The sequence below is a fragment of the Panthera leo genome, chromosome F2, assembly GCF_018350215.1.
Source record: "Panthera leo isolate Ple1 chromosome F2, P.leo_Ple1_pat1.1, whole genome shotgun sequence".
NCBI lineage: Eukaryota > Metazoa > Chordata > Mammalia > Carnivora > Felidae > Panthera > Panthera leo.
In genome coordinates, this window is record NC_056695.1 from 48,341,320 (window position 1) to 48,368,146 (window position 26,827).

At 46.4% G+C, this 26,827-nt stretch overlaps 1 protein-coding gene across 5 annotated transcripts; it reads right to left on the reverse strand.

The window, feature by feature from the left end:
- Positions 1–5,590: 5,590 nt before the first annotated feature.
- KLF10 (Kruppel like factor 10) lies at positions 5,591–24,076 on the reverse strand. Of its 5 annotated transcripts, XM_042923869.1 has the most exons (5): positions 23,800–24,076; positions 19,822–19,948; positions 8,655–8,888; positions 7,637–8,549; positions 5,591–7,156 (listed from the first exon to the last, which is right to left on the reverse strand). In XM_042923869.1, exons 2-5 carry the CDS (start codon positions 19,861–19,863, stop codon positions 6,897–6,899), a joined length of 1,449 nt encoding a protein of 482 aa, XP_042779803.1. In that variant the 5' UTR covers positions 19,864–19,948; positions 23,800–24,076; the 3' UTR covers positions 5,591–6,896. The 5 variants fall into 5 exon arrangements, with proteins under 5 accessions (XP_042779803.1, XP_042779804.1, XP_042779805.1 ...); XM_042923870.1 differs by lacking the exons at positions 19,822–19,948; positions 23,800–24,076 and adding an exon at positions 11,943–12,203; XM_042923871.1 differs by lacking the exons at positions 19,822–19,948; positions 23,800–24,076 and adding an exon at positions 11,782–11,832.
- Between the last annotated feature and the right edge of the window lie 2,751 nt (positions 24,077–26,827).

Genomic DNA, 26,827 nt, shown 5'->3' on the forward strand with positions numbered 1-26,827 from the left:
TATGGTCAAGGTTTGGATAATTGAATTTAATCAGAGGATCCAATCTCATCTACCGACACCTACCAGTGATCATCCCTTCATCACTTCGGTTTATTCCTAACTTCTCTCTTTCTCCCCAGAACCTCACACGGCTTTTTCCAAACCTAGGCTGTGCCTCCACTGACCAGTAGCTACGCTTAGAATGAAAATCAAATTATCCTAAGAAAATCAAAGGATGATCAGGTATCATCTTATATTTGGGGGTATTTCCACCCTTTTCACATCCCACTTCCACACTGGTCAATCAAGATCAAACTGGGATTATTGGCATCCATGGGGAAGAAAGCCACAAATTTCTAAGTCTCTGTCAAGATTAGGATGCCAGCCGGTGGGGGAAGCTTAAAACAACAGACCTCATTTATGTGGCCCCATTTGGTTTTATTCCTTCCGCTGGAACAACAAGCTGAAGATGAGAGATTTCGGAAGGTGCCTGTCAATAGAAGGAGGTCACGTTACCTGGGCAGACCTGGCAGAGGTGTGACCTGATCAGTTTCTGGGAGGAAAGATGTTTTTATCACTCCTGCTGACCCTGGGGCTCCAACTCCTAGAGGTCTGTATAGCATTTTTAGCCATTGCTGGATAGAACATCTGATGTTGGGCGTCTATCATAACTAAGCCCAGATATGGAGAATTCACACAAGCAGGGGTCATTACAAGGGGAACAAAGGAAGCTCCATTAACTGACTGACTCCATAAAGGTAGTTAAGTTCAGATACTGGGTGCTTCTATGGTAACTCTGTCCAAGTTTGTACTTTATAATCAAATGACAATTGTCCATGCTTTAGCTATGCTCAGCAAATAGCCATGGCTTTCCACTTTGTGCTTTCCTTCCCATTAGGACTGGTCTAATTGTGATGACAGTTACTGCAAATGGGTCACCCAAATAATTACACACATTGAGAGAAGTATGGAAACCCTGGATATCAAAATTCTCTAATCTCCCTAGCTTTGAGTGGCTTTCCTTTCCCAGAATAGGTAGCCACCTTACATGGGAATTTTAATCCATTTACTGCCATATTTATGTTCCCACACATGGGTGCTATACAGTGCCAGGAAATGTAAAATGTATTATATTTTCCAAGAGCTTTTGTATACAGAGCCTTGTTTGAGCTTGCCAGTAGCTCTATGAGTGTGTTCAGCCCTGTTCTTAAAAGCGGATGCTGAGATGCAGAACGATAAAAGCAATTTTCCCAAGGAATAAACTAGTTATCAGTTCAACCACAACCAGAATTCAGGTGTGATGGTTAATTTTGTGTGTCAACTTGATGCAGCCACAGAGTGTCCAGATATTTGCTCAAACATTCTGGTTGTCTCTGGGAGGGTGTTTCCGTATGAGATGAACATTTGAATAGACATTGAATGAACATTTGAATAGAGAAAAGCAGATTGCCTTCCCCAATGTGGGTGGGTCTCCTCCAATCAACTGAAGGCCAGACTACTACAAAAAGGCTGAGTTAGGGGAAATACCTGCAATCTGACTGTCTTCAAGTTGGGACTTCAGTTTTTTCCTGTCTTCTGACTGTGACTGAAATTTCAGCTCTTTTTGAGTCTTGGGCCTGCCTCCATTTGGACTGGAACCATATTATTGGCTCTCCTGGGTCCCCAGCTTGACCACCGCAGATCTTGGGACTTGCCAGCCTCCATAATCACATGAAGCAATTCCTCGTAATTAATCTCTTGATATGAATCCTACTGATTCTCTTTCTCTGGAGAACCCTAATACACCAGGTCTTTCAATTTGATCAGTGCTCTTTCCCTATACCTTCTCTAGAGCACAGCTACCTATGTAGAAAATTAGAGGTATTTCTATTTGAGAACCAACTCTAAGCCATTTCTCAAACTGTTGTTAAGTTGGTCAGAAAAATGCCAGAACTGGATTAAGACAGACAGACACACACACACACACACACACACACACACACAATCAGTGGGACATCTCTAGAGACAAGGCTTCCCTTAAGGTGTCCCTGGATTTCATTTCCTCCAAAGAGAAAGAACAGGTTAAGAGCTGAGCCATTACAGGCTGAGGAATTAGACTCACTGAGAGGGACTTGGTGAGCCTTGTATATGTCCGTCTTGATCAGATTTCTTCCCTGCCCAGTTAAAAATGCAATGAAAAGAACCTAAATTCCAGTGGCGCTTTGAGAGCTTTGAAGGCGTAGTGAGAGTGCTTCTAGCACTAGCAGAGGTTGATGGGAATAAGAAAAAGGCAGTCTTCAGCTCTTCATTGCCTTCGTCTGTACCCTGCATGTCTTGCAACAGCTCCCTAATTGTTCTCTCCCTAAGCTGCACAGACCTCTCAGTTTTCAGTCTGACAAAATTTAGTGAGCCCCTGCAGTGCGCCAGACACTGGTGACAGAGCAGTGAGCGAGATTCATGGAGTCCTTGTCTTCATGGAGTTTTATAGTGAAAGGGAAAAAGATATTAAGCAATTTTGGCAAAGTGTAATTATTAAAGCAGAAATGTCAAAGCGAAAGGGCAGGAAAATATTTCCAGCAGGAGAAATCATGTGTATGAAGGCTCAGAACTTGGACATGGTGTAGAGAATAAGGTGGAAAGTGGTGTGAGAGGTTGTTAGAAGCGTAACCGTGTGGGGCCTTCCAGCTCTGCTCTGTGCCTTCAGCAGCCATCAGCCACATATAGTTACGGAGCACTTGAAATGTGCTTAGTTCCAACTGAGATATGCTGTAGACATTTAATTCATACTGGATTTTGAAGTGTGGTGCAGAAAAAGATAGTATCTCATTAACAATTTTTATATTGATTATATGTCGAAATGATCAACTTTGTGGACGTATCGGGTCAAATAAAAATATGAAAATTAATTAAAATTTTTTCTGATGTGGCTACTAGAAAATCTCAAATTACGTACGTGGCTCACATTGTATCGCTATTGGTCAGCACTGTTCTGGACCATGTTAAGAAACCTGGACTTGATCCTAAGAGCACTGGGAAGGTTGTGAAATGTCTTAAATAAGGAGGTGACATGGTCGGGTTTGCATTTTCAAAAGACTGGTTGAGGGGGCTGGATGGTGGGAGACAAGATGAGACCCATTAGGGATAGCTGTGGTTGTTCAAGTGAGAGAGGGTGGTAGCCATGAGGACAGAGAAGACTTCCAAAAAGTGAGATGACTAACACCAAACAGCTCTCATTCCGGTGAAACATGAACATGATAGGTTGAACCCAGATACAATTTCCATCTTTGTCCATCAAAAATGGTTGAATAGTGAGAGACCTAACAAGGATCAAAGTTGGAACATAAAGAATGACATAAATATCCCTAATTCCACAGTGACATAAATAAATGAATACATAAATGGGGGGGAAGCAACAACTCTTTTCCCCAGAATTCCAATTAATAATGAAGAACATATGAAATCGCTATTAGCATATCACAGTAATAACTGCCGTATGCAAGATCTATGTAAGCATACTGAGTGGGCAAAAGTTTAAGCAGAAACAGGTTATCCATCTTAAAGTATATCTCCCCAAATAGTTAATAATTATAAGGAGAAAAATAATTTACATCGGAAAATTCTAGCAGACATCACTAGCTAAGTGATCAAGCTTAGCATCACCAGTAATACAGACATCATGTATTTCCTATGATGCAGTGAAGACGTATCACTCTGTGGTATCTTCCCAATTAACACATAACCTCATCTAGTCATGAAAAAACATCAGACAAACCCAAAGTGAGGGTCATTCTACAAAATAACCAAGAAGGACTATTCAAAGAGATGAGAGAAGACAAAATGAGTGAGCATAGATTGGAAAAAATTGGATATGACAAGTAAATGTTTGAGATCCTGGATTAGGTTCTCTGATAGGAAAAAAAAAAAAAAAAGACATTGGTAGAAAAAAAAAAAAAAAAAGACACTGGTAGAAACACTAGTGAAACCCAAACAGGTTCTAAACTTTAGTAAGTATTGTAGCAAGGTTAATGTCTTACTTTTGGGCTCCTGGGTGGCTCAGTTGAGCATCCGACTCTTGATTTTGGCTCGGGTCATGATCTCACGGTTTGTGAGTTCAAAGCCCCACGTGGGGCTCTGCGCTGACAGGCACGGAGTCTGCTTGGGATTGTTCCCGCTCTCTCGGCCCCTCCCCAGCTTGTTCGCTCGCGCTCTCTCTCAAAATAAACATACATTAAGCAAATTTTAATTTCTTGGTTTTGATAAATGTTCTATGGCTATGTTACCAGCAGAAGCTGGATGAAAGGTAAATGGGAACTCTATTTTTGCAACTCTAAGTCTAAAATTATCTAAAAAGAATGAACTATTAAAATAGCCTGAATATCAGTAATTTCATACAGTCCAACTTATACGGAAGTCAGACAAGAAGCAGCCAAAACTACTGCTAAAGCTACACTAATACCGTAATTATCATTACATGCTGCAAATGTTCTTGTCTGGGGGCAACTTTTGCACCAACATCAGTTTGCGCGAACATTCAACTCAAATTCATTACTCTGTTCAAATGATTTGATTTACAAAATTTTGAAGTTAAAGTCTGATGCCAGCTAGGACTGGGAAGAACACAGCCACGGGTGGCACATTTCCACTGGCCACGTCATCACAAGGGTGTGGGCACTAGGGCAGCTACCTTCCTCTACTCCCACTTCTGGAGACCTACCACCATGAGGAAACCATTAGGATGGTCCAGGTCCCAGCATTGAGACTGCAGAACAATACCCTCCCCAACGGCTGTGCTGTACTTACACGGTGTTAAGTTTCCAAGAAATAAGTCGTAACAGGTGCACAGATGACCCGAGATGCTTGTCTTATAACTGGTGCCAAGTGAGCACATTGCCCCTTACCATGCGTGTTCAACAGCGAGCCAGACTTTAGGTCAATGGCTAAGTTGGATACTGTGGACAATGTTCTCTCATGACAAGGGGATTTCAGAGCCAACTAAAATAGCAACCTCCAAAATTACACTCAATACACCCAACTAGCATTTACAGCTCCTAATTCCACTGACAAGTGACTAGCAAGTGTTTCTCCTGCCAGGTGTATTACCTTTCATGCAGCGTAAGTATCAGCATGTTTATTGCATTTAAGGTTTCACTTAATGGCCTAAGCTAATCTAACTTCCGGAGGTAATTCACTCTCCATTTAACAGGTCAGGATTCTTTTCATTTGCCACAGCAGTCCTATTGCTTGTAATCATTCATCGTGGTATGCCCCTTAATTTAATGCTACTTAAGGTTTTGCTGAGAGCCAGAGCTATATCTCAATCCCAAATCATCAAAATGTACAAGAATGTTTCAAGATTAAAACGTGTTGGTTTCTTGAACTGGGCAGGCTTGTTAAGTTATCTCAGTGAATATATGGATACCAGTCCTCACTTCGTATACTAATTTGATTCACAGTAGAGATACACCCCTGCAGTTCTAAATTTGAATGAAGCTCTTAGAAAAATGCAGACACTAAGTCTTTGGATACACTCATAAGTGATCAATGTCATGTTTAGAGTGAGAATGGTTTTCAACAAATGCCATCAACCAAGTAAATATACCAAAGGAAATTTTTATTGTAAACAAGATATAAAGTACAACAAAAGAAATATTGTGCAAATTGTAAATCACAAAGTTTTTTTTATTATTAAAAGAAAATTCCTGTTTTCCAAGGGTCCAAGTTTTGATGTCAGAAATCAATACCCAATAGAGAAAAATGTTAAATGGAAAGATATAGTGCCATTTTTCACTGTAGATTTTAAACAGTTTACTTTTGTTTTACCACTGTATATATCATCCACTATATAACAGAATATAACAGAAATACTGTTAACAAAAGTGAATGTTTTAACAACTTCTATTCACCTAATTCCACTTCCCTCCCCCCCCAAAAAACTCCTATAAATTAACAGGACAACACTTGCCCATGTGAATAATGGTCACTAACTTTCTAATTCAATAAAGCACACATTATATCCTCATAATATAAGGGTACTTTACTGATGACATAAGTCATCTTTTTCAAGGAGTTATCTAAAATTCTTGGTATCCCTTCTTTACAATATATATTTTTATCTTCCACTTTTTTTTCTAAACAAAGTGCAATGTATCTTAGAGTCTACAGAAAACACATTGGTATACAATTTTCAAATCTACACAAGAAACTGCAGGCAAACTAAAGCTCAAAGCATAATAAAATGCCTAGATATAGTCATCTGTTAAACTTTCAAAACAAAAATGCAAAAAAATTATAGCTATACTTCAAAGCAATTAAATTACTGAGGATTCCAAATCTTTGGGCCCTCTTTAGCAATATACAAGCTGCTTAATTCCAAATGGTAGCAAGTATAAAAATGCTAGTTCTAGATCATATTTAACAACTACATCCACGAAATTGACTGGAAAGACTAGGAATTTAAGTAAACAAGGTAACTAGGAAAAGATGCCAAAGTTTGTAATACAAATCAATTTTCCATCTCCATCTCCGTACCATAATGTTTATTTCCAGTCTCTATTCTTGAAACCAGTGCTTTAGAAGAATCACATTGAAAAGTTGGTCTCAAGTACAAACGGTGAAAACGAAGTAATAAATTGTGCACACAAATTCAAAATCTGTGCTACCTGTGTTGACCTCATCTGAAACCTTCAAAAAATATTTAAAGGAATAAAGGCTTTCTCATCTCTCTTATGTGATAAGAAATGAATCCTGCCACTCTGTGACCTGCTTGTGGCTGCAGCACTTCTTGTCCTCCAGCCCAGGGCTGAGGCTTCTCCTCAGGCTGTGGGGCTTCTGCGTTCCGCCGCACCGGAGGGCCACAGACTTGCAGTAGAAGCATTTTTACATCACCGCTGGCTCCTGGCTGTGACCAAAGTTACTTCGGATTCTCACCTTCTGAGCGGTCACTGCGTGGGGGCAGGGGTTGGAGGTAAGGCCATGTCATTTAACTTGCTCACTTCCATCTGCCAGTTTGGTAGCTTCTTGGCGGACAGATGGCGCCGGGCATGCTTGGTCAAATGGTCGCTCCTCATGAACCGTCGGTCACACATGGGACAAGCAAATTTCTTCTCACCTGTGTGGGTTCGCCGGTGTCTGGACAGTTCATCAGAACGGGCAAACCTCCTTTCACAACCTTTCCAGCTACAGCTAAAAGGCTTTTCTCCTGAGACAAAGAAATTCAGATCATCGTCACTATGCATTCATCAAGTCACTATAAATTGCAGATCTAATTATATCCAAAGACATACATTTTAAAATATCTTAAGAGATGCTCTTTAAAATAAAAGCTACTAAATGAATCAACTGTTAACTGAATGCTACATATATTTCCAACTTTCACTCAATCACATTTATAGGAATCTTCCCTTTATAAATGCCAAACACAAAAAGGTTTTCTGACTTCAACTATGGTACAACGGCTTTAGAGATACTTTATTAAAGTAACTACTCAGACACATAAAGAATCATCGTTTGAGAAATTAAAACAAACACCTTGATGAAATCTTTGAGAAACCTGTAAATATCCCCCACTGAACTGGCTAATAAGGCAAGTTCTTCTTTAACATGCCTGGCTTGTACCTGTGATCATGGCCAAAAAACATTCAACTAAATCTCAAGGACACGAATAAGAAATGGTTGGTACCTGTGTGTGTTCTCATGTGGGCCTTCAGATGAGAGCTCTTAAAGTACGTCTTGCCACATCCTGGGTGGCTACAGATGTGACTTCGTATCCTGGATGAGTCAATCTGAGGAGTGACTTTTGCTGTGGAAGGGGAAAACCCTGGAGCGGGGGCGATGGGAGAGAGTCTGGTGCCATTTGGGCTCACCACCGGAGGCTTTGGGTTCTGAACAACAGGCTGGGGAACGACAAACATGACAGCGCCTTTGGGCACCTGAGTGCCCATGAACACGACAGGTGGGCACACAGCTGGTGGCTGACTGGGTGGAGTGCTAGGAACAACTGTTGTCACAACAGGGTTGTTTGCAGGGAGGGGAACCATCTGACAGATGACCGGCATAGGTGGCACTCCCCCTGTTGACACTGCAGGTGGGGAGACCAGCACCGACTTCTGCTGTGGGGACACAGGGGCGGGCTGAGGTCTACAGATGACTGTCTCTGAGGAAGGCACAGAAAAGTCATAAAGTGCAGGACTTGCTTTCTCATTAACATCTGCCGCCGTGTTTCTCTCACGTTTGGATCTGTTTGGTGACACAGCGGCACAGGGTATGTTTTTTCTTGCAGCCTCAACGTTCAGGTGGGTTCTTCTTCGAAAAGAATTGTCCTGATAGTTGAGGATGCTGGCTGCTTTCACTGGGCAAGATCTGTGGTTACACAGCTGGGCATCAGCTGTATGACGGATCACACTTGTTGCCTGAGCCTTGGGGAGTTTGGGGGCAGGTGCCGGGCTCTTCTCTTCCTCTTTGAAAGGTGCAGCAATGTGAGGCTTGGCAGGATCTGAGAATGATTTGAAGTGTCCGGTAGATGGCGCTGATGCCATCAAATTTGACACTTGAGAGGGTTCAAAGTCAGAAGGGCTGTAAGGTGGAGTCAAACACTAGAAAAGAAATACACAGAAATCGGCATGAGAAATTAAGTTTGTTATGTAAATTATAAAAAATTAGACCATCTACAGTCTCATGTTAAAAACAATGAAACTTACAAATGCTGGGATCGTATGAAAGTCAGGTGTACTCGGGAGTAGATTCTCTTCCTCCGACATATCGGATACTGGAGTAACAGGTCTGTTTTCAGTGTATTTCTTAAAATCAGACTTCCAACTGCAGCTCATTGACATAAGTGCTTCTACAGCTTCAAAATCACTCTTTTCTGCGGTTTTGTTCCAGGAATACACACTCTCTTTCGATCTTTCAGAAATCATTTCCATCCTTTCCTCCTTTAAGAACAAAAGATCAAATGCTTATAACCATATTTTTGTCATCCAAATAACACGCAAAGGAACGCACAATTTTTCCTTTACAGTTGCACAAATTCCCAAGTTTGTGAAATAATTTTTTCTCTCGCCCCTACTAAAGATAAAATTTTCCTCATTCTTTCTCTAATACTTAGGGTTGAACACTGATACCCCTGCAAGGTAGAAGAGGAGCATATTACCATTAAAGAGACCAAGGCCAAAGATAACAATGCATGTATGATCCAAAAAAGAGAACTTGATTTAGAAATATTATATTCTTCCCAAAACAGCCATCTGCAACTGAGATCAAATGAAATAACTAAGGGAAGGTTATGCAAAAGTTTTTTCAATACTGCAGGTGAGGTATGAGGACTTTTGAGGTACCAATTCCCCACAACTGGTAGTGGGGAAAAGGCAAAGTGTAGTGGACAGAACTCGGGTCTGTCGATATGGGTCTGATCTTTTCAAAGTCACTTGGCACGTTAGGATAATATCAACAGAATAGAAATCTTCAGTGTCTTTTTAAAATTACTACATTAGGTTATTTTAAAGGTAAAATACCTTTCATAGCTTGATTATCTATGGTAGAGAGGGATAAAGTGAAATATGTGGAAAAATCCCAAAGCCATATTTAGGCTTCAAGTTCTTCATATTTGTGTTCCCTTTCACTAGATTTAAACAATGGCTTGCCATGCATAGCTATGACCAGCTAATGCGATACTAAAAAATGGACAATCAAAATGTAATCTTCCACCCAGAATTTGCAAAAACTGCCTGGTGAGTCTGCGATAGTCCAAACATTTTTTAAATTTTTAAAAATAACTGCCAGATGACAAGAATGATAGTGCATGCTTGCCATTCGTACAGCTCCCTCTATCAAGTGTTTAATGTTTCATATTAAAGTTCCTTAAACTGCACTTAAAAAAAAAATGGCACTACCCACCACCTTCCATTTTCCATTAATGTGATGCCATTCTTTTGGTTGAAGTAGAAATTGTGTAAAAATACCGAAAAGCATTCTTTACAAAGTACTACTCTCGACGCTAGTTTCAAAAAATACATAAACCCTTCGTGTTGATAACCTTAGAAAAGGAGCCACTGCTCTGGAGATTTCACCAACAACGCTATTGCATAATCGCGCGCCCCTTTATGTAAGCTGCAACGGACAGCGCACGTATGTCTAAAAGCCTCAAGACGCCAATGCAAAGAAAAGAAAAAGAAGAAAAGGCAGGCAAGCAAGGAAGGGGAGCGTGAGCTGGGAAGGGCAGGAAGAGAAGCGGGGAGGGGAGGAAAGGGAGTGGGGCGCAAGGCAGGAAAGGGAAGAGCGGGTGGAGGCGCGGGCGGGGGAGGCAGACGAAGGGCGGGGGCGGACGGCGGGGGAGATCCTCGCTGGCGGGGACAGACGGATGGGGCCGCCCTAACCTCAATGAGGCTCGCGGGTGAGTCACTGGGAACATTCCTCGCCGCTCGCACGTCCCCGCGCCCCTGCCCCCGCCATTGGCCAGCCTGCCCGGCGGCCCAGGCCCGGATTGGCTGGGCCGCGAAGGGCGGGGGGCGCGGGGGAGGTGGGGGCGAGGCATGTGAACAAAGCGTGATCGGCGGCTGCTCCGGGCGGCGCAGGAAACGTGAACTGGGAATTGCCGCGCCGTCACCTTTCACCTACTTCCTGAGCCCGCGGGCCCCCGCCCTCGCGCCGGCCCGGGGGAGGGGCCGCGGGCGCCGCCGCCAACCGCCCGGCAGTGCGCGCCCCAGCCCGCGGGGAGGGGCGGGGCCGCGGGCGCCGGCTCCGGGAGTGCCCGCCCCTCCCCGCTCCCGGAGAGCCGCCGTTCCCTTAGGAACCGACAGCAGGGCTGGGCCTCTCTGCCGCCCCTGGCGGAGGCCGGGGCTGGGTCACTCGGGGACGAGAAGCTCCCTGGGCGCACCCGCTCCCGGCCCACCCCCGGCCTCCGCCTCAGCTGCCGGAGGAGGAGCCGTGTCCCCGCGGAAACCCAGCCCCCTCCCTCCTCCCGGCCGCAGCCCCCGGGGATCCGGCCGAGCCCTCGGCGCTTCCCGCCCACGCCGCCCACGGGACCTCAGACCACCCCGTCTTTCCCGCAGACGCGGCGCCCCCTCCCCGCGGTTTCCGGCAGCTCCGGCCTCCGCCCGCCGAGTCTCCACAGGTTCCCAGACGTGCAGCCCCCACGGGCTCCGGCTCCAGACGCACGGCCCGCGGCTCCCGCCTCGACACGCGGCCCCCGCGTCTCGCGGCCCCGACTCCCCCCGCCCACGTCCCCCGCCCCACGGCAGGCTCCCGCTTTCCACCCTCGCATCCCCAAGGCGGCTCCCTACCCCCCTTCCAGGGGGCCCTCAATAGGTGGCCACTTGCTCCCGCCAGGGATGGGGAGTCCCCTGCCGGCGCCTCGTCTCCCCTCGGCGGCCCGGGGCCCACGTGCCATTCCCCCGCGCCCACGCCGGGCGCCCCCTCCCCCAGCACCCGGCTGTCTGCTGAGCAGCCCCCGTCCTGCAAGGCTCGGCTCAGACCCCTGAGAGGGGCAGCCCCCTCGCCTCGCCAGTGGACACCCCGCCCCTCAAATGCTCGCCAGAAGCCCCCTCCCGCCCTGGGTCGCATTCCTGATCCAGACGGCGGCATCTCTCTCGGGTGCCAGGTGCAGGGTAGACCCCTTGTCCCCCCCTCCCCTCTACACCTTCCCCAGTCCTCGCTGCCAGGGCAGCAGCCCCCTCCTCACTCTCCGCGCTCCTCCAGCCATCCTCCCCCTCGCCCACCTCAAGTCTCCCTGCGGAGCTGCCCCTTCCCCTCCTCATTATACACCTCTCCCTTCGTCTCTAGAGCCCCGTTCGCCTCTCCTGACCCACTCCGCGACACACACGCTCTCACCAATGCCCAGTTTGCAGGAAGAAAGCCCCTTTTTCCTCCACGACCCCGCTGCACCCCGGTCTTCGGGCGCCGCTGATGTCAAGGGCTCGGGGTTGGCGCCCCGGCTGGCCCCTGAGACGCAGCAAGGAGAGGAAGGACAGGGGCATCCCCAGGTGACTTACCGAAGCCTGCTGGAGAGAAGCGCCGAAGTTGAGCATGGTTGGCTGCCTGGCTGCCGGCGGCGAGCTGACTGGCTGCTACGCTGCTACGCTGCTTGGCCACAGACGGGCGCCCGGAGACACTCGACGTCGCTCCCGCCGCCGCCGCGCTCCGCGCCGTCTGCCCCCTCCCCATTCAGGTAGCCTCTCCGCCTGCCCCGCGCCGCGGGCGGGGGCGGGGGCGGAGCCTGAGGACGGCCAATCAGCGGCAAAGGTGTGTGAGGCGCCGGCCAATGGGCTCCCGGGGCCACGCGTGATCAGCGGCTGCCCGGCAGCGTGAAGCTTGTGTCAGTGGAGCGTGTACACAATCCCCGGCAGCGTGTTCCCTCGGCCCGGCCCGAGGGAACTCCCGCCGCCACCTGACTCAGTGACACCCTCTCATCCCTCGCCCACCCCCCCAACAGCGGTCCTCGGCCCCGGCCTAGGGGGCGGTGCCGCGGGCGGGGGCCTAACCCGGAGGCGCGGCCGCGGCGCGCCCAGGCAATGCGGAGGGCCGGCCCCACGTGGGAGGTGGGGAGGGATGCCCGCTCCGCCCCGTCCCCTCTGCTCGGGGCCCCATCTCGGCCCGCCACGGGGTGGGCGGGACGCCGGGCAGCCGGGCGGGGGAGGCAGCGGCTGCTAGCCAAGGGGCCCGAGCCAAGAGATTTGCATTTGGAAGCGCCGTCCTTAGGCGTCTGGCAAGAAAGCAGAGCCCGCTGACCGACTGAGCTGCATTTCTCGAGCATTTACTGGGTTTTGCCTCGCTGAGCCGTGGGGAGCACCGAAGCGGGGAGGGGTGAGGAGGGAGGGGAACCCGGCCGCAGAGCCGACACCTGCTCCTGCGCCCCCCGCCCACGCCCCCCGCCGCCGGCGCGGGCTCGCCCTCCCCATCTGCGTCGCTGGCAGCAGTACCCGCCCCGTCCGCCCCGCCCATCCTTCCTCCAGGCAGCTGGGAGAATGGTGTGGGGACTGCAGGAAGCCCTGAGGACTGGACCAATGGGGTGATGAGGGGCTGTAGACCCGAGTTTTTATCCTTCTCCGGAGCCGACGCTCGGTTGGAGAATCGAGTTTTGAGCTCGTTGTAAAGTTTAAATTGCAGTCTACAAGCTGTTTCAAAGGTAGACCCCACCACCCCGGGCCAAGGCCTCCGGAAACGCCCTGCCGGGAAACGGCTTGTGGGGAGGGGTCTCCTAGGGTCACCCAGCGCAGGTCGGAGCACGCCTCGGGGCGGGGTTGCTGCGGGGAAGCCCGCCTAGTCAAAGACACACCCGCCCCTCCAAAGCGCCACCGGCCCTCCTCTCTCCGACTACCCCACCTCCGACCCCCAGGGCTCCGAGGCGGGCTGAGGCCTCCAGATGGGGAGCCCGTGACTTTGCTTTCGTTCCCAGTTTGCCCTCTTTTGGCCGTTTGGTCCCGTTCACAGCAGCTGTTGTTGGAGAGTTGGGCAGTGATAACCCGGCTTAAAGCAAACCAAAGATTTTACCTCCTTTGGACCGGCTGAACACGTGGCAAAAATCACGGCCCCTCCCTCAAGCTGTCTCACCTCTCCGTGTAACTGAAAGGCTAATTTAAGTGTCCTTCCTTTCCCAATAACCACAGAATGAGCACAGAAGGGAATTAATTATTTTAGAAACTGTTAAATCCGTGAACATCTTCTAGTGGTTCCTTCTGGTATATCTAAGATCCAGGGTAGCCAACAACAGTAGTAATAATACAGTTGACCAGGGCCAGGGGTTGAATGGCCTCTTGTCACTGCCCCTCCTTAATCAGCTGGAGGGGGGCCAGCTCAGCAGCCCAGGCAGCTCTTCCTATCTCCCTTCCACTCCCTGCCTCCACTCTTGTCTGCAGGGGTGTCCCTTCCTGTAGGCTTCCTTCCGCCAGGGCTGTCCCATCCTGTTGATCTGAGCTGGAGGGGTTGGAGCAGCTGGCCCAGGGCACCTGCTGCATTAGGGGAAGCTCCCCTCGGCGCCCAACCAGCAGGCCAGCCTTCCTTCCTGTCAGGGATCCGCCCCCTCCACAGGCCAGCCTTCCTTCCTGTCAGGGATCCGCCCCCTCAGGTGGCCACAGCCAGCCCTCCAGGTCTGAATCCAGTCCTTTCTTCAGGAATGTGGGGCCTGCTGGCGTGATGCCCTAGCACGCTGAGAAGCAGGGAGCATTCATGGCTTGTGGGAGTGATTCAAAACAGGAAAGAAAAGAGAAAAGGGGTAGGAGGAACAGTGTGGTGGTGGCACAATTCCTAGAGATTCAGAGAAAGATGTTCCCCAGGCACCTCAGACTCAACATTACCAAAACTAAAATCATTTCTGCTCCTTCCTGTATAGGTTCATCATCTCCCATCCAGCCTTCACCTTCTCCCCCAAAGTCCTAGATCCAGTTGGGCCCCAGATTGGAAAAGTTTTGCCTCAGAAACGTCTCTCTTTCCTCATTTTTCATTTCTCTCCTTTAATTGTTGCCATCAACTCTCCTTTGGATTGAATAATCTGCAGTCTCCCCATCCAACCTCCAACCCCATCCCAGTTGATTTCTAGTGCCCAAACTCTCCATACTGCCTCAACAGTGGTGTTTTGAAAGTCACGATCCAATCATGACACTCCCTACTTAAAAATGGTCCTTGGCTCCTGTTGTCTAGGAGATAAGAAGCTATTCCATTCAGAGTAGTATAGTCTGCCCCCAACTCCCCTCCCCATCCTTCTAACTCCTCTCCTATCTAGACATACCCTTGCCCAAAGCCAGGGCAAATGACTTGTTGTTCTTCAATGTGTACAATTCCACATCTCTAAGCCACAGTCCTCATTTAGCAAACATTGTGTTGCTCATTTACCCAATCTGTTCAACAAGTATTTGCTGAGCACCTACTATGTGTCCTAGGTACCAGAACAATAGCAAGGAACCAGTCCAGGTCTCTGCTCTCAGAAAGCTTGGATGGGAAGGCAAAGACAAGTCTCTCTGTCTCCATCTCTCTCTCTCTCTCTCTCTCTCTCTCTCTCTATATATATATATATATATATAATACAATCACTTATGATGGTGAAGCTAACTAATGCATAGAATTACGATGGGGTGATATGATAATATGATTGTGCCTATGATTGTGATTTGGTTTAGGAGATAAGAGAATCTTGCTTTCGGGGCACCTGGGTAGCTCAGTTTGTTAAGCCACTGACTTTGGCTAAGATCATGATCTCATGGTTTGTGGGTTCGAGCCCTGCATTGGGTTCTGTGCTGACAGCTCAGAGCCTGGAGCCTGCTTCAGATTCTGTGTCTCCCTCTTTCCCTGCTCACATTCTGTCTCCCCCTCCTTCAAAAATAAATAAACATTAAGAAAAATTAAAGAAGAATCTTGCTTTGAGGAAGAGACTCTTAAGCTGAAAACTAACGATAGGATAGGCAGATTCATGGAGAATGTGCCTGAGTAGAAGACACAGCTATGACAGTGTCCTACAAGGAAGGAGCTCACTTGGTGATACAGTGTGGCTGGAGGTGTAGAGGGTGCTGGGGAAAGTGGGGTGTGGGGGGACAGGGTTGGAGAGTGAGCAGGAGCAGTCAGACTAGGAGGAATTTACAGGCCACAGTGCGAAGTACAGATTTTCCTCAAAGTGTAACAGGAGCCATGGTGTCTTGGAAGAAATGTACATTTTTATCTTTGAAGGGCTCCTTTGGCTTCTTTGCTGTACAGCCACCTTGTTGAAGCCTTCTTTGGTAATTTCAAGATGAATCCATTGTTCTCTGTTCCCATAGCATTTTGTCCACACTCCATGCTAGGAGTGGAGCACATATCACATCTTATTGCAAGAAGGTATCTTACAACACCTCCTTCAAGATGGCAGCCATGTCATAATCTTTCTGGTCCAGTGTCTGTTCTGTATTAGGCACTCAAAATTAAAAAAAAAACAAACAAACAACTTTTTTAATGTTTATTTATTTTTGAGAGAGAGAGAGACAGAGTGTGAACGAGGGAGGGGCAGAGAGAGGGAGACACAGAATCTGAATCAGGCTCCAGTCTCCGAGCTGTCAGCACAGAGCCTGATACGGGGCTCAAACCCACCAACCGTGAGATCGTGACCTGAGCCGAAGTCAGCCGCTTAACCAGCCGAGACACCCGGGCACCCCTAGGCACTCAAGACTTTTTTAACGGAGGAAATAGAATTGTAGGTTGTCTCTGAAGACCCAATGGAGTTACAGACAGAATGTGGACAGACACCGAGGACAGAAGTATAGATCCTTCTTTACCTCACCCTTGGCTTCCATCGGTGTAGGACCACGCATGGAAAACTGTCATCTTGGGTATGACTGAAAAAAAGTCCTGGGCAGTAGTAAGCGGTACCTCAGATAGATGCTGACCCTTCTTACTGATGGTGCTGGTTTCTCCTTCCATCAGAATAATGAAGAAAGTGGCAGGGGGACTGACATGTAAAGATCCCTCAGTTTAGTTATGGAATTAGAGCATATTGTAACCAACAGCCATCTTCTCATTGCTCCTTAAAGTCAGTGGGTATCCTCACCATTCATTGTTGCCCTACCATATGCCAGGCACTAGCTGAACACTGGGGAATAACACTAAAACCAAGTCAAAGGGGCTTCCAGGACAGTGGGAGGAGTAAACAGGAGAGGGAGCCATTATTATAGAGTATGGCTAATGCCAGGAGAGGGGTGTGCACAGTGTCCCAGGAGGGCCAAGGAAGAGGTCAGGGAAGGCTTCCCTCAGCTGATCCCTAAGCTAGAGGACAGCAGGGGTGGAGGTAGAGAGTAGACAGACCGCTGGGGATCCAGGATGCTCTAAACTGTCTGGATCACAGATTTGAGAGGTAGGGTGGGGAGCTTAGGGTGTTAAGGGAAGTAGCCCCAAACATAAAGGGCCTTTGCACAACAGGGCTAAGGAATGTGGAAGTAGAACTTTTATCCTGAAGACAATAGGGATCTACTGAGAGATTTTAGCAAGGAATGATGGTATAGAAAGCCCATTTGGGCTCATTATGGAGAATGGGCCAGAGAAGTGGGGTCTAACACCAGTGAGAAGGCTTTTGCAGTAATGTAGGCAACAAAGATGATGCTGGCCTAAACTAAGGAAATGGTGGCAGGCATGGAAAGAATGGAATAGAAATACCAAGAGGGGATCCTGGGTGGCTCAGTCGGTTAAGCGTCCGACTTCGGCTCAGGTCATGATCTCACAGTTTGTGGTTCAAGCCCTGCATCGGGCTATGTGCTGACTGCTCAGAGCCTGGAGCCTGCTTCAGACTCTGTGTCTCCCTCTCTCTCTGCCCCTCCCCTGCTCATGCTGTCTCTCTCTGTCTCACAAAGAAAGAAAGAAAGAAAGAAAGAAAGAAAGAAAGAAGAAATACCAAGAAACAACAGAATTTGGCAATTCATTGGATGGAGGCATGAGAAAGAGAGATGTGGAGGAGGGCTGCCAGGTTCTGACTTGATTCACTGGATGAAACAAGACCCAATTGCTCAAGGTAGGGGCCATGGGGAGGCAGCAGGTTTTGGTGTAGAGAAATAAAATGCCAAATTTGAATTAGGACCTATAAAGATAAGATTACCTGTGGGACTTCCAAACAGAGATGCCCAGGAGGCAGTTGAAATTTCAGGTCTGGAGCCCAGGAGATAAAGATCTGGGCCAGAGATTAAAATCTGGGAGTAATCAGGGTATAGGTGATAGTTGAAGCCAGAGGAGTAGATGCAATCCCCTAGGAAGAGTAAACAAGAGATAAGAGAACTGAGGTTGGGTCTCTTGGGAACTATGGGCTCAGGAAGGAGACTGAGAGGGAACGGCCATGTGGTGAAATCGTGACAAAGGGGGACATGGCGAGGACTTCTCTTACATACCCAGCCTAATATGACATAAAGTGGAGATGGGAGGCAAGTAAGGGATGATTCAGGAAGTGAAAGTGTCACACAGATTAGGAAAAACATCCCTACTGACTAGTGAATAGTATTTGTTATTTTCATCATACCAATTACCATGGGTTTTAAGCTCATTAAAAAAAATTTGTTTTTAATCTTGAATTCAGGGGCACCTGGCTGGCCAGTAGGAAAAGCATGCAACCCTTGATCTTGGGGTGGTTGAGTTCAAGCCCCACGTTGGGTATGGAGATTTCTTTAAAAATTAAAAATAAATAATAAATAATAATAAAATCTTGAATTCTTTGTGTTGAGTGGATTGTTTCTAAGATGGACACAACAACCCGTTTCACTCCATGTAACCTTTTCCAGTGTGACTGCCATTCCTGCATTAATAGCCCCCTTGAATGGGGGCTGGCTCTGTGACTCACTATGACCAACAAAATCGGGGGTGGTATGGTAGGACTTGGTGCCTAGGTCTTTTTATTTTTTGTAATAATTTTTTAAAACATATATTTACTTATTTTGAGAGAGAGAGAGAGAGCGAGCAAGTGAGTGCACGGGAGGGGCAGAGAAAGGGGGAGAGAGAATCCCAAGCAGGCTCCACAGTGCAAAGCCCAACCTGGGGCTTGATCTCAAGAACCATGAGATGACAACCTGAGCTGAAATCAAGAGTCGAACGCTTAACTGACTGAGCCACCCAGGTACCACTTGTGCCTAGGTCTTAAGAAGACTTGGGAGTTTCCATTTTCACCCTCTTAGAAACCAGCCATTTGGCAGAGGCATTTGGGCTGAACTACTGAAAAACGAGAGAACATTTGAATGGAGGAGGTGGAAACCAAGGCACCCCAACTGACAGCCAGGCCCAAGACTCCAGATGCATGAGCAGACCCACCCAGGGCCCTCCAGCACCAGTCACACAGGCCCAGGTGACCCAGCCTGGAGCAGAGAGGAGTTCTCCTCGAATTCCTGACCCACAGAATTAGGAATGATAAATGAAAGGGCAACCCACGTAGCGTTTCCTGCCTCCCCTCCACCAGGTAGGCACTACCCCGCCCCCCAATTCTGCATACAGGACTGTCCCTGGGTTTGGGTGGGTTTGCTATGCCACAAGAAATAACTGAAACAGTGGGTGTGTAATTGTATCAGCTCTGGAGTGACAGCCAGTTTTCAAAATATTCATCTTATAAAAAAAAAAAAAAATCTCAAGCAGCTGGGAGAAAACCCCAGGAAGGAAGACTAGAAGAACCGATGAAGTAGGAAAGGAAGAACAATTAGAGTAAGAAAAAACTTGGGAAAATGGGAAGTATGTAGATCTGGAAGAAAAATATGCCTCCGACCTTCCAAGCACTGTACTGAGCACTGTGCACTGGAAATGAACATGTAACAGGAAGGAAGGGAGTTCACTTTGATGGAGGGCCTGCTATGTACCAGTTGCTGCCTGGTTCATTGAGAATATGGGGGACTTGATTTGACCCACTATATAAAGTCCATGGTATAGCATAGCACGTTATGTTAGAATTTTTTGTACACAATTAAATTTTTTCCCACTTTCCATTCTGCTCTTTTTCATCTCCCCAAGAGGTATGAAGCTAGTTACGCGGTTAAGTGACTCTGCAAGGTTCCAACTAGCAGTAAACTATACTTGTTAAACATTTTGATTTTTACAAAGTGAAAATAGGCTTACCGCCTTTTTTAAAAAACAAAAGTAGTACATGCTGATCACACAAAGGAAAAAGAAATACAAAAAGGAATAAAAGATGAAAATCTCCTGTAATTCCACTCCCCAGAATTAATATTATTAACGTATATATTTTTTTCAGACTCTTTTTCTCTGCCCTGCCCTCTCACTTTCCCCTCTCTCTACAGAATAAAATGTGCTGTTTTGTAACCTGATTTTTTTTTTAACTTAATCTATCATGGACATCTCTCTGTGCATTGATAATTATCAAGGTAGAATTCTTACAGCTTACATAAAAGTCTGAGCCTCCATTTTCTCTGGATAGTGCAGTCACTAACTTACCTTTTCAGACTTCAGAATCTTGGTAATCTTGGTTAATGTCATGGGTATGAAGAGAGGGGTGTTCCTTTTCAAAGGCCAAACATCTTCCAGCTTCTTTGTGAATTATAACTGAGATCATGACACAAACCTGCAGAAAGGTAAGTGACCAAAGAAAGCTATAGTTAATGGTCCCTCTGTCCAACAAGTGGCATGCATTTTTAACTGAAATCTTCTGAATGTTGAGAAGATCTTCTAGAATAACAGAAGGGTCATAAATAGTCTCCCTTGGAGTTCTTCAGCCCTCACTCCCATCGAGCCTGGCTATGCAATGGAGTACAATCTTCTCAGGAAATCCTTTGTTTCACACCTGAAGACAAACATATAGGCCACTTTGGTTTTACGTGCTATGTTGCTGACAAAAACAAACAAACAAACAAAAAGACCTAAAACAAATATAGGGGGTGACCCAAACCAACCAAAAACAGCCTGGGGATGTGATGGTTTCCAAAGTTTGACATAGTCCTTTTACAGTTTAGTAAAGCCTATGAGTTCCTTCTCAGAATGATATTTTCAAGTTCATAGATGAAATTTGTAAAATTACAAAGGAAACTATTCTATTGATAGTTATCAAAATATCAAAAAATAAAGTTGTAATTTAGCAATATAGTGCCCTTTTCTGAACATATTCAACAACAGGATCTAGTGTGGGTCTAATACCTAAAGTACTGGAGTCAAGAAGAGCATGAACAAGATTTCGAGGTGTGCAACAGTTGCAACTCAGTATGGGAATATCTGTGATTTCTATTAGTTACAAAGTCACAGGTCCTGCTGATGCTACTGTGGGTTTGTTTCCTTTAGTTAGGGTGGAGATAATGCTAAGTTCCCAGACTCCTGAATTCTACGCACAAATGCTTTAGGGATCTGGGGAACCCCAGATTAAGCAACCCCTGCTTGGCTTGCTTTTAAGAAGGAAAATGGAACCTGGTAGACTTTGCTCAAGGGAGGGACCCACTAATATCTCCACCTACTTCACACTCCGTGAGATCGGGCTGCCCCTCTTAGCTCAAAGCTGCAGTGCAGCAGGAGGGGGATCAAGGCTGCACAGCAGGGAGTGCTTCTTGGTCTCAGTGGCCGTTTACATCCCTGAGGAGACCCGGAGGCTTCACCTCCACTCCACTTTCTTTTGGCTCTGAAATGAGCTCTTCCTGGGTGGTTTCCTTTTGGACTGAGGGAAAATGGGCACGGGGAGAAGGGGGCTATAAATAAAGTATGACCTTGAGATGCAGTTGCAGAGTCTGAAAATCTGTTTGCCCTGGGCTCTTCTGATACTCTTGGGCTAGTCCCTCTCACCTGCCAAGCCCGTTCTTCAACCGTAACAGGGGAGGTATGTAACAACTATGCCCAAGGAAATCAGGGGTGTTGGGAAGAGGTTAAATGAGACAATCTATGTGAAAATGTTTGGCAAAGACTGAAGCCGTGCTTATGTGCACAGAACCCACTGGCGATCTTGCCAACGGCAGATTCTGATTCAGTGGGCCTGGGGTGGCCCCCAAGATTCCAAATCTCTAACCGTGTCCCGGGTGACGCCTAAGCTGCCAGTCTGAAGATCACATTCTGAGTAGCCAGTACTCTACAAATGTTCATTGTTACTATTTATTGTCACTGTAATATTCCACCCAACCCTCAAGGGGAATGACAGCTGAAGACAGGGAGGGAGACAGAGCTCACCAAGTGAGGCCAGACTTCTGCTCAGCGGGACACTCTGATCTCACAGCTCTGCCTCTTCCCCGCCTCCTGCGACCAGCCATGGCAGAGACCGGCCACGGCCAAGTCAAACCACATTTCAGACCAAATCAGCACCAACTAACCAAACATGGGAAGAAGGAGCAAATACCGAAGAGGACATTTGAACAAAAAAGGAAGTATATGTACAAAATAGTTTTTATTTGTCACGCTAAACATCTCCCAAACCTCTCAGAGAATACATATATATATATATTGCATCTTTTGGTTTTGCAAGTCAGATCTGTTCCTGCACAATTCTTCTAAAGCAGCCCCTTTCTCACGGTACCCACAGGTGAAGAGCTTTCGCCAGCTCCCTATGACCTACTGCATCTACCTGAGCTCTGCCTTTGCATGTCTAAGAATGGTCAATGTCAGAAGGGACAAAATGGTGCAGGTGAGAATACAGAACATGGAAGTCTGGGGCACTGCTGGAGGGAGTCTCGACTGGTACCACCACCACTCAGGAAGGTCATCTGGCAGTTGTTGAGCTCCAGCATGCGCATGCCTTATGATCTGTGGGAAAATGCTAGAATACATATATTCGTAGGAAATTCTCCCGCAGACTCAAGGATGTGTACAGGGTAGCTGAATGTTGGAAGCAGTTTAGATGCTCATCATAGAGAAGGGGGTGAGTAAAATATGGCAGATGTGCGCTGTTGAAAACTAAATCCAGAAGTGTCAACCAGATGCACATTAACAACGTTGATGGATCTTAAAACCTAGCATTAAGGGGAAAAATATAGGAAACAGAACACGTTATCACCAGAGCACATTATCCTTTCTGTAAAGACACATTGGCATAAAAATAATACACCTTTTGTAAGAAGGCATGCATGCCCATATAAAGATATATTAAACATATTAGAGTGGGTGCTACGGGAGCAAAGAAAAATAGAATCAGGGTTTGGAACTAAAAAGAAAAAATAGGGAAGAATCTTGCGTAGGTTAATGGCGAATTGCTTAAAAATTGAGTTTTCGAAAATTTCTTCACCTGGGGTAAAGACCAAAAAGATAAAAGCACACGGGGTGCCTGGGTGGCTCAGTCGGTTAAGCGTCCGACTTCGGCTCAGGTCACGATCTCACGGTCCGTGAGTTCGAGCCCCTCGTCGGGCTCTGTGCTGACAGCTCGGAGCCTGGAGCCTGCTTCGGATTCTGTGTCTCCCTCTCTTTGACCCTCCCCCGTTCATGCTCTGTCTCTCTCTGTCTCAAAAATAAATAAATAAACATTAAAAAAAATTAAAAAAAAAAAAAGATAAAAGCACACAAAACCCCCTAAAACTCTCCTCTACCACATGTATAAAGGCTTTACAATCCAGCCCCACACGACCTAACCCAAAATTAGCTCCCCATTTCAGGTGCCATGTTCTTCACTGTTACCTCACAACAGATCACAACATACCCTCTTTGCCGTCATCTTGGCTGCAGTCAAATTCTTTTCATCAAAGCTTCTTGCTACATTCACCTTCAAGTGGTCCCTAGCAGGCAGGGTCTGGGCCCCAAAGTGATGAGGCCAACTTTAGCCAAAGATGTGTTAGGGTATGTTAAGCCAGGGGGTTTGCTTTCCTGAGGTTTGGTGACACCATTGATTTGACAGAGAACCTTAGGAAGTCATTTATTTTATTTTTTATTTTATTTACTTACTTTTAAGTAGGTTCCGTGCCTACTTGGGGCTGGAACTCACAACCCTGAGATAAAGCGCCAGATGCTCCCCTGACTGAGCCAGCCAGGTGCCCCGATTTTATTTTTATTTTTTAAGTAAGGAAGTCATTTAATCGTGCGTCTTTCTCCTGCATACATATCACACAGCACAGTTATCTATAATTCAAACATCTCCGTTTTCCATTAGACTATAAACTCAGGGAGGGTCGGAACTTTATTTGCCTGTGTCCACTGCCCAGAAGTGATCACATAAGGGGCACGTCCCCAATAAGCTCTGAGAAATGGCTTCCCTGGGCCCCTAAGCCAAAAGATGGAGCAATCTGGCCTCTAATTAGCTTCCGCACCTAATTCAAAACTGTAATTGGTAATAGTTCGTATTACGCTTCGTATTGTTCTAGAATAAGCCACAGATTTAATACATGATAAGGAGAGTGTTGCTCAAGTTCTTGTGTCCTGAGGTATTAAAGTACCATTTCTACTTTGCTATCCTTCAAGAAACTGTGGAATGAATGCTCCAGAAATGCACTGGATAAAACTAAAACAGAGTTTGAATACCGTTAAGACGAACTGCCGGAGTCCTCTGGTTTGGGATGGAAATCCAAATCGCTTGAAACTGCGGGTGAAAGCCCATGCAGGCAAGGAGTGGGTATTCCTCAGTGGGCCCGTACATCTTTCAGAGAAGTGGAAGCTACTTTCTGCACGTGCAGTCAGCTCCGGGGTGCGCAGGGCCAGTGGGTCGGAATTTGTCTGGTTGGCGGTTCGCTGGGAAGCCTGCACTTCCGCTTTTGGAGTGGCGGGAACCGGAAGTAGCTGCCGGAACCCACCTCCTAAGCAACAGGTTATTGTTACAGAGCATCATGGGAATCCCCCAGCCTACTGCGGACCGCAGTGGGCCTGTCCTGATTGATTCATTCTCCAGGAGGCGGGGTCAGAGCTTCTCGAGAAAGCTGAGAGACTGGCCGTGATGGCCTTTGGAGATGGAGCTTGCATACCCTCATGAGCCACATGGGCCTGAAGCCCAGGACCGCAAGGGCTTGGGCTTCTGGAATAGGCTTATCTCCTTGTACTGATCACTTTTCTCAAAAAGAGATTAATTTTTTAGGTCTGCTTTTTCACCACGGCTCCTCTTGTGGTGGGATCCAACACTAATTTTTACGCACGCAACTAAGGGGGGGGGATGTAAAGGCCGTCTCACAGCTGAGGGCAGAGCAATTAGGTAGTGAAGCGGGTTGGTCCAGCGCCTGGTCATGCTCCCATTATCACAGCAGTCCACAGTTTTCAGCTCCAAAAGTCATTGCTGTTTGCTAGGACTTGGGTGGTTAGTTTCTGCTGCCTGTTGCTCCAGGAGAGAATCCAAAGCCTGAGCATATGCAGAATATTTAAACTTCAATTTGGGTATACGGCTGCTGCTAGGGTGGCATTGGTTCTGTGCTACATTCGGCTTTGAAATTCAACATCTGTCCAGTGTAAGCAAGGGAGGCGACTAGGTGCCCACTGCTCTGTGGTCACACAGCCCACCTTTCGAGCATTAGGCTTTGATAATTATTGGGATATGACAACACCAAAGAAGAACTAGGATTAATTGGGAGAGAAAAGTGGAAGGTTGTGAAAGACTGTGGTGCTAAGTGACATAGGTCCTTTTGCACGAGCAAAAATTAGGAAAGATCAGGATCTCAACCTTGGCTGCATGTTAGAATCACCTGGGAGCTCTTTAAAATCCCCAGTTCAGCCGTACTCAAGACGAATTAAGCCAGAGTTTCTGGGGATGACACCCAGACATCAGTAGTTTTAAAAGCTGTCAGGTGATTCCAGTGTGCAATCGAGGTTGAGAACCACAGCTGTACATTCAGGGGACTTGGGTCTTGATTCTAATTGAGCCATTAATAGCAAGTGTAGTCTGGGGAAAGTCACATGTCCGCAATCTCTTTAGTTTTCTTACCTATGAAATGGGGGGATCGATTCCAAACGTATTTGACCAAAAGCAACACAATTTTGACCCTCAGGGACCATTTTGTAAAATGGTTTTCTAGGTTTGAAGTTCTACTAACACAGTCAAGCAGCGATTCAGAGTCAAGTTGAGGTTCAAACTCTGAGGTGCCTTGAAGTATCTGATTTGAATGTCGCGGTCTACTTCACGCTCACCCTACAAACTCTTCCAGTGAAAGTCTGGGAAAAGAACCCAGGTAACTTTCTAGGGCTTTCCCTAGTAAGAGGAAATATCTTTCTCCCTCCATGGCACAAGACTTTAAAGAAAGGACAGTGGGTCTGTTTGTCTCACATTGCTACTTAGCTGAAGAATTAGGCGACTACTGAGAAAGGTCTCTAGTGCTCACTCACACTCCCTCTCTTTCTCTTGCCATATCTGGGGATAATTGCTGCCAGGCAAGGACATTTAATGTGAATCCACTTAATAAGAGAATCATGGTTTGGTAATGGGGTGGGGGGAGCTTGACTGGAAATTCATACTGAAAAATGAAACTGAGTGGTACTAAAACATGCTTTCTTAGGTTTAACAAATCTAGGTTATAACTGAAAATGTGCACTAATTCTCAAAGAATGAATTATACGTTACTTTTCTCAGCATACATTTCCTGACAAAATTATATACTGTAACATCTTTCACTTTACTTGGCTTTTAAAGCACTATCACAGAAGACGCCAGGTTTGGGGTTTTGTTTGTTGCTTTTGCAATATATTTAAGAGTTTATCAATTTTTCCTAAGGCTTCTCTTTATCCTTTGATATTAAATCATTTGCTTCTGAAGGGCTTGTATGGCACACCTTTCTCAGAGTGGCTTCTCAATTGTAAACTGGTTTACACATGCCACATCTTTATTTACCGATGTCTTTGCTTGAGATGCAAGCAATTCTCCAAAATTATTTTGGCAACTTCATGAAATCCTGCATCTTTCGCGAGTTTGGCACTTTTACTATATTATATTTCCTAACTTTTTTAAATAGCAAGAGATTGACTCACACAGACCTACTTGGTAAGACAGGAGTGTTAGCTGAGAAATGTTTTAGTAGGGACCAATGTTATAAGTGATTTGTTTATTAAAAAATATTTTCACTACTCAGTTCCCTAACTTCAAGGAATTGGATAATGGAGACTTGAATAATTATAAATATACATATAAATACTTACCCCATATATCCCCATATATACACAAAAGAGGAAACTGTATACTGTAAAGTATATCCTATTTAAACAATACATAAGTTACATAATTACAATAACATAAGTTATTGTAATTTGTGCCGATATGGAATTAGGCAATGTCACTATTTCTGTACTTAGAGAAGCGGGGATGTTAACCAACTTTTGGTTTCTAAACTCAACAACTTACCTCCCCCTACTCTACCGCTGGCAATTTTCATAGACGTTTAGTAATTTCTGGAAGGAGGCCTTTTTAAATTTTTTTTTTAAGTAGGCTTTACACCCAATGTGGAACTTGAACTCACGACCCCAAGGTCAAGAGTCACATGCTCTACCAACTGTGCCTGCCAGGCGCCCCTCTTTCTAGTAATTTCTCTAGCTGTTTAATAACTGTGTCCTGAGAAAGAAACTGCCTGTCTAGTTTTTA